The 7,500-nt window shown below is 38.1% G+C and overlaps 1 protein-coding gene across 3 annotated transcripts in view; it reads left to right on the top strand.

The window, feature by feature from the left end:
- LOC135221911 (uncharacterized) overlaps positions 1–7,500 on the top strand; it is a 131,131-nt gene that overhangs the window by 102,405 nt on the left and 21,226 nt on the right. For all 3 annotated transcript variants that reach the window (XM_064259924.1, XM_064259925.1, XM_064259926.1), the window contains 2 exons: positions 5,577–5,714; positions 6,245–6,406. In XM_064259924.1, the coding sequence (XP_064115994.1) occupies positions 5,577–5,714; positions 6,245–6,406 (300 nt within the window). The remainder of the gene's footprint in view (positions 1–5,576; positions 5,715–6,244; positions 6,407–7,500) is intronic.

Here is a 7,500-nt window from a genome sequence, read left to right as displayed (position 1 = left end):
AGTTATTCAAAAATTAAGTGTTATCGGCACCGAAGTAAACAGACATTTCATTTAATGAATTTAGACTTTTTTTTGGAGAGAGAGAGAGAGAGAGAGAGAGAGAGAGAGAGAGAGAGAGAGAGATGAAGTTCTATGAAATATGCAGCAGCTTCAAACTCTCATATATTCTAAGAAACTACTTAATTACCTTTGGGAGAGTTAATTAGGCAACCTGCCATCGTTACGTAGTATGACAAACCTTGTAAACAAAGCAGCAAGCTAAACTCGGACAACGTACGAAGGAAATAAGGTGGGCCCAGCATTTGCAAATTTTGAAAATACTGACGCCACCTTTGATTGATAAAGACATTTCTTTCCAGAGAGGAAATAAAAAGGAATGAATATTAGACACATTGTTGCCGAAAACGAAGCGTATTTTTATTTGCATAGATAATATCGCTGATACTGTTGTCTTTCGCAGCCTCTACACAAAATACTCATAAGGCTGTAGACGTCGAGAGAGAGAGAGAGAGAGAGAGAGAGAGAGAGAGAGAGAGAGAGAGAGAGAGATCTTGGAACGTGTTAATATGAGAGACGTGATGACAAAACCGACCATAATGGTGCAAATGTACTACTCAGTGCCAGAATGCCATTGTCGAGATCCGATCTTGTAATTAACGAAGGCCCTTATTGGCTGACACGGAATGTTACGAGCATCTTATGCCAGCCGTTTTCAACGAACCCTCAGACAACTAGCAAACAAGCGTGTCTAATCGGTCATCATTGTCTCAATCATCTGTCTGATGGGCCTCACAGGTTACTGAGCGGAATACCACAAAGTATTCAAAGGGTACGTTCGGGAAATGTCTCTTGCTGCTATGACACTGTAGTCGTTACAGTGATTAATTGCCGTCATGGAATTCTCTGTGAGTTCAGACCGATTTGCCATCACTTCCTTAAAACCTGATATTTAAAATACGTCTATTACATATCGGGAGATTTGTATATGAAAATACATACTACATATGACAACTGTGGTTGGCGTAATCCTGAGCGTGAAATTTTTCTAATTGCAGACTTTATTTCAAAAATAAGATTATTAAAGATTTTCTAAGCGAAGTAGGAAAGTCGCTCTTATCGATAACCCGAGAATGACCATTGTGCAATGCATAATGGTCAGTTTCCACAAAACGATGAGAACAGGAACTGTCGAAGTGTCTTGACAAAAGGGAAAGGGTGATATATCATACAAATGGAAAATGTCCAAATTATTACTTATTTCTGGAGACATAATTTGTTGCAAGATTGTTCGAGAGAAATCTCCCAACACACTGGAGAATAACTCGATCTTTCGGCGGGAAAGCCTTGGATCCGAAAGCATAAAATCCTTTCGTTTTTTCCTGTCACTTTCCTGACGACCTTCAAGTTCAACCAAATTATCAGTCAGCTCCCTAGAAAGAAATTTTACAAGCTTTAGTTTTGCTAAATAATAAATAACTCATACCGTAACATCTCTGCAAGATGGACCAATTAAATATCATTTATATGTTGAATTCTTTGGATCGTTCAAAGGTCTATGTTAATTGATCCTTGCTTTATTGCATATTTTCACGCTTAAATAGTGAATTTGGAACACGCCTCTGGTTGAGAGTACCAATAAATCTGTACGTACAATTTCATGCAAAGTTTACATGTTCATTCCCTTGGTTAGATAGAAGTGAGAGTACCAAGGTCTTGGCTTAACTCAGGTCATGCAACGCGATCTAGACAGCCCTAGTTGACGTGAATAATGAAAGACTTTAGATAGTTGAACAAAGTACCCGGTGTGAAGAAACATGAAGGCCAAAGTAAAGTGGGAAACCTGAAAGAAAGGAACAACCGTCAATAAAGACAATATCACTGGAGAGTCAGAACTGAAAAACCTGAAAGATCACACTTAATATAAGCTATTAAAATAACGACATGAACGATCTCCAGGAGGAGAGAGAGAGAGAGAGAGAGAGAGAGAGAGAGAGAGAGAGAGAGAGAGAGAGAGAGAGAGAGAGAGAGAGAGAGAGAGAGGCAGTCTTAATGGATTACAGTGAAAATATATATAAAGTTTGCAATCGTCATATGGATGACGTATGCACTCTTTCGAAATAACATTTTCTCTCAGAACGCAAAGCGGTCTTTTACTACAACACACGCTAAGTAGAACACACGGGCTTTGATAGTGTCTTTTTTTAGTTCATCGTGATATTATCATTGAGTACTTGTAATGAGTCTCGCTAATTACACTGGTCCGTTATATCGGAGAAAATAACTCGCTATGATTGTTACTACAGAAATTACCTGTCCTGATAAAAGTTATCTTGCTACACACGCACACACACTTGTGGATGATATGCAGGAATGTTTCCATCACAGACAGCTCCGGAAATAGGTTATGCCTTAATTAAAGGTCTGAACTACTTGCAGAAAATGGCACTGGGGTAATGAATAAAAACTAGGACAAATCACACTACTCCTAAAAAAAATTGTAAAATGTATTTTTCACCGACTACATCAAATAAACCAGCAACCCCTCCAGATATCTCGGAGGAATCTTAACCGCCTTCAGATATCTTGGAAGAATCAAAACCAGCTCCAGATATCTTGGGAAAATTGTAACTGCCTCCAGATACCTCAGAAGAATCGTAAACTTTTCCAGATATCTAGGGAAGGTTGTTACTACCCCAAGATACTTTGGAAGAATCATAACTACTACCAGATATCTCGGAAGAATTTTAACCGCCTCCAGATATCTCCAAAGAATCGTAACTGCCCCCAGATATCTCCAAAGAATCGTAACTGCCCCCAGATATCTCCAAAGAAGCGTAACTGCCCCCAGATATCTCCAAAGAATCGTAACTAAAACCAGATATCTCCAAAGAATCGTAACTGTCCCCAGATACCTCCAAAGAATCGTAGCTGCCCCTAGATATCTCCAAATAATCGTAACTGTCCCTAGATATCTCCAAAGAATCGTAACTGTCCCTAGATATCTCCAAAGAATCGTAACTGTCCCTAGATATCTCCAAAGAATCGTAACTGCCCCCAGATATCTCCAAAGAATCGTAAAGGTGCGCCCACACGGTCGAACAATGTCCGACGGACAAACATTGTTACCAATTAACAATTGTCTGCCGGTCTTTGCCTTGTGAGCAGAGTAAAAACACTGGTATACAACCTCATCTGGTACCACTGTTTGTTGCCAGATCTACTTCCATCGTTTCCCCGCTTATGACGTCATCCTCCTTCGCCTATGATATGGTAACAATGTGTGTCCGTCGGATATTGTTCGACCGTGTGGACGCACCTTAACTGCCCCCAGATATCTCCAAAGAATCGTAACTGGCCCCAGATATCTCCGAAGAATTGTAACCTCCCCCAAGTATCTCAGAAGAATCATAAGTGACCCAGATATCACAAAAAATCGTAACTGCCCCAGACATCTATGAAGAATTGTAACCACCCCCAGATATCCCGGTGTACGTTTTAAATTCAAGAAAAAGTACTGCACAAAATAGTTGAAGAAAATCTAACAGGAGGATTAGATGTGGGAGACATTTTCTATGCAATAGCCCATTAAACTGATTCGCAAAAACGTTGCAAGAGTCGTGGAGTTGTGCAGAAGTACTTTAGATAAATAGCATTCAAATGAAGATAAAAGCCTCTCCCTCCCACTCAGTGAACTGACATACGTTGCCTGCTGCCTGTTTAGTATCTCTGACAATATATGTCATGAAAAGTTGCAGGCAAATCTAATGGTGTTTTTTCCCCATTTTTTGCTCATTTTGCTGAAGGCTCTCCTTTTGTTGAGAGCAAAGGCCAATGAGACGAGGACTCTATACACAGGCAGTTCCAGATCAGGCCTTAGAAAAAAAATGTTCCAGATCAGGGCTTGGAAAAGAAAAAATAAACAGTTCCAGATCAGGCCTTAGGAAAAAAAAAAGTTCCAGATCAGGCCTTGGAAAAGAAAAAATAAAGTTCCAGATCAGGCCTTAGGAAAAAAAAAATATTCCAGATCAGGTCTTGAAAAAGAAAAAATAAACAGTTCCAGATCAGGCCTTGGAGAAAAAAGTTCCAGATCAGGCCTTGGAAAAAAACTGTTCCAGATCAGGCCTTGGAACAGCAAAAAAAAAAAAAAAAAAAAAAAAAAAAAAAAAAAAAAAAAAAAAAAAAAAAAAAAAAAAAAAATCCAGATGAGGCCTTGAAAAAGAAAAAGAAGAAGAAGAAAAAAGTTCCAGACCAGGCCGTGGAAAAGAAAAATCAGGTTGGCGTTAACCACAGAGGAAGCGAAAGACACGTACGTTATAAAGGAGAATTATCAGAAGGTTCAAGAAAAACAGAGGAGGGAAGAGAAATCCAAAGCTTGCATTTAAGGGTGACATTGTCACCGGACTGTGTGATTCGAGGATTACCGAATTCAGCAGAATAAACGTGGGAAAAATAGCGAGACAGAATTATGATGGGTTTGCGATACCTGTTATTCGAACCATTTCCTTGTAATCTGAAGAGGCGATACCCTAGAGATTTCCTGAGAATGTATTAGCATAGTAGTAATTACCTAAAACGTCAAGAATAATTGAATGATTTAAATGAGTACGCTACAAATATATATACAATATACAAATAATATATATATATATATATATATATATAATATATATATATATATATATATATTATCCATTCCTTCTAATGATCCTAACCATTTTACCACGTCTGCACACAATATTTCTTATCCTTTCAGTTCTTCTAAAGCCCCTATATTTACCACGCAAACAGTTCATCTTAACGGCTTCAACCTTGTTTTTTTCATATAATTTTTCTTTCATTCTTTCATTCAAACTTTACTTCCGTAAAGGAGAGCTAGCTCCCCAATCCTTTCGCTAGCTACTGCATTGAGACATTTTATATGTATGTACCTATTATATATACTATATATATACATACGTATATACATATATATATATATATCGGATATATATATATATATACTATAGATATATATATATATATGATATATATATATATATATGCACGAGAGAGAGAGAGAGAGGAGATAGGAGAAGGAGAGAGAGAGAGAGAGAGAGACTGCAAAAAGTAAATAAATTGGCCTATTTCCACTACTTGCTGGGAGTAATAACAAAACCTTTTTTTTTTTTAAGATCTTCCATGTAAACACGTCTGTAAAATCCTCTAATTATTTTGTAAATGCTCAGCCCTTTTTTTTGAAAATGTTAAAAATTATCATTTGACGGAATATACAACATTTTACCAACAGTCCCAAATTGATTTTGAGAGGACAAGTCATAACTCTGAGTCATGGAAAGTATTTGATGATACAACTTTGTTTCTGAAAATGAATCTTCAACAGCATCATTTTCCCTAAAGTCAAAACAGACCTTACTTGGATGATATGAGATCACGTTTATAAATTAACTTACATTAGTCTTGATTTTTCTTAGGGATAAGATCCAAGAAACCTCCCTAATTTAAAAGCATCTTGAAGCAATAGATAAAAAAAATCCATCTGACTCAAATAACCGAGCACCTTTCTTACTCTCCCAAAGGCAAAGTTACAAGCAGAAGCCGAGGAAGAAATGGCCAACCCAAGCAATCAAGAGCCCGTGACACTGGGCACCCTCAAGCAGGACTCCCTCATGATTCCCGCTGGAAGACTGTCCAGGTTCTTCCCTGCAGGACACCCGGTAAGAGCGGAGCGAGTCTGAGGGCCAGGGACATGGAATGTGAGGATTAGAGTTCAGGAATGGCAACGCTTTCCATAACATATATTGACGGAACTTCCGGCTACCATGTGGAGCCCTGTCAAACTAAATGCATGACCGCGTGCACGTCCATAGTCAATACAAGTTTCCTCCAAAATGTGAAGTTTAATCAATTTTTCCATAACTTTAGAACTGAACTGACGGAAGTATTCGGATATCTGAATAATGTTTAACTATATCGATGTCAATCAGGATGCTGTAGGAATTCTAAAATGTTGCCTGCAACGTTGGAAATAAATCTAAAATTAACACTTTTATTATATATCAGAAGTTAAAAATCTCGGAGACACTTTTTAATCATCTGTATTTTTAATCTGAAGACATTTATCCAAGACGAACTTTACTTTCCAACCTGCTCAGCCACCAGACCCTTGTCAATGTCCTGCTCTTAAAAAACGAATGAATGAATAAATAAATTAATAAATAAATAAATGAAGATAACACTCTTCCAGATCCCAACACCAGCCCACCAAGGACGTGTTCGGATGTTAGAGGCGCCGGAACCCAACATTCAGGTGGTATTTCACATGATGGGACCAGCTGTACACGTCAACCCAGCCCTCACATTGCCGTCACTAGACATGCACAGCCACCAGAGAGAATGCATAGTTAAGGTACGTACGACAAAGATGAATGCAATGTGCTACAAACTTTCAATGTCCCTGGCTGAAAGAATAGAACAGAACATCGAATTCAGGCCAAGGGCCAAGCACTGGGACCTATGAGGTTATTCAGTATTGATGTCAGTTTCTTCATTCGGATCTCAGGCCTTGAAGTGATAAGCACTCCGAAATCAGTGTGAGGAAATCGAAAAAATGAGTGCTCACTAGAGCTATTAATTAAAAATACATATAATACCTGTGTAAACGAAGCGACGGGTAGAATGTATATATACGTATATATATATATATATATATATATATATATATATATATATATATATATATATATATATATAACATGAATAGCTTAATGCATATATATACAAATATATGTGTGTGTGAGTATGGCGTGTTTATTCCGTTATTGTCTATTCGGACTAATTGGTATACTTTTCCATCCGTTCTATGGCTGTCCAACTTCTTTCATTTGACGCATTGTACTGGCACCTTTTATTTAAAACCAAATCCAAATATCGGGACACACACATCAAAGATCTTGTTGCATCACCTCATAGTAAAGTATATTGGGTTAAAATACATGTAATAATCACATAAGCCTTTGTAAATGCTAGACCAGTTTAGGGGAATCTCGAATAGATCTACCATTTTACTGTATTTAAATGCAGTCAACTGCAGTTAATGAGATTAACCGCAGTGCACTCCATGGGCTAATCAGGTGCTGTTTTGTGTGCGTATTTTGTTCGGGAAAAGGCGCGATGCTTTCCAGCTTGGAGAAAAATGTGACTGCTCAAAAAAAAAAAAAAAAAAAGTTGCCATCTCATTCCGCTCCTACTTTTTGCTTCCGTGTAGAGAGGCCTTGAGAAAGGAGTCCGAGTAGGTAATCAGCAAAAACGTTGAATATCGTCTTTTAAGAATTACCATTCAAATATACTGTAGAAGCGACAGTGATAGTGGCGAAAGTGAAAGCACACCACTTCACTTTACCCACAGTAAACAGATCCCATCAGCCATGACGCAGCGCAGAGGTCAAAAACCCCAGCCCGATATTCTCTGGACGATCGGAGGCCTTTCAGTTTCTAAATTTA

The sequence above is a fragment of the Macrobrachium nipponense genome, chromosome 3, assembly GCF_015104395.2.
Source record: "Macrobrachium nipponense isolate FS-2020 chromosome 3, ASM1510439v2, whole genome shotgun sequence".
In the NCBI taxonomy this organism is placed as follows: domain Eukaryota; kingdom Metazoa; phylum Arthropoda; class Malacostraca; order Decapoda; family Palaemonidae; genus Macrobrachium; species Macrobrachium nipponense.
The sequence above is the reverse complement of the archived record's forward strand: the minus strand, read 5'-3'. Positions and strand labels throughout refer to the sequence as shown.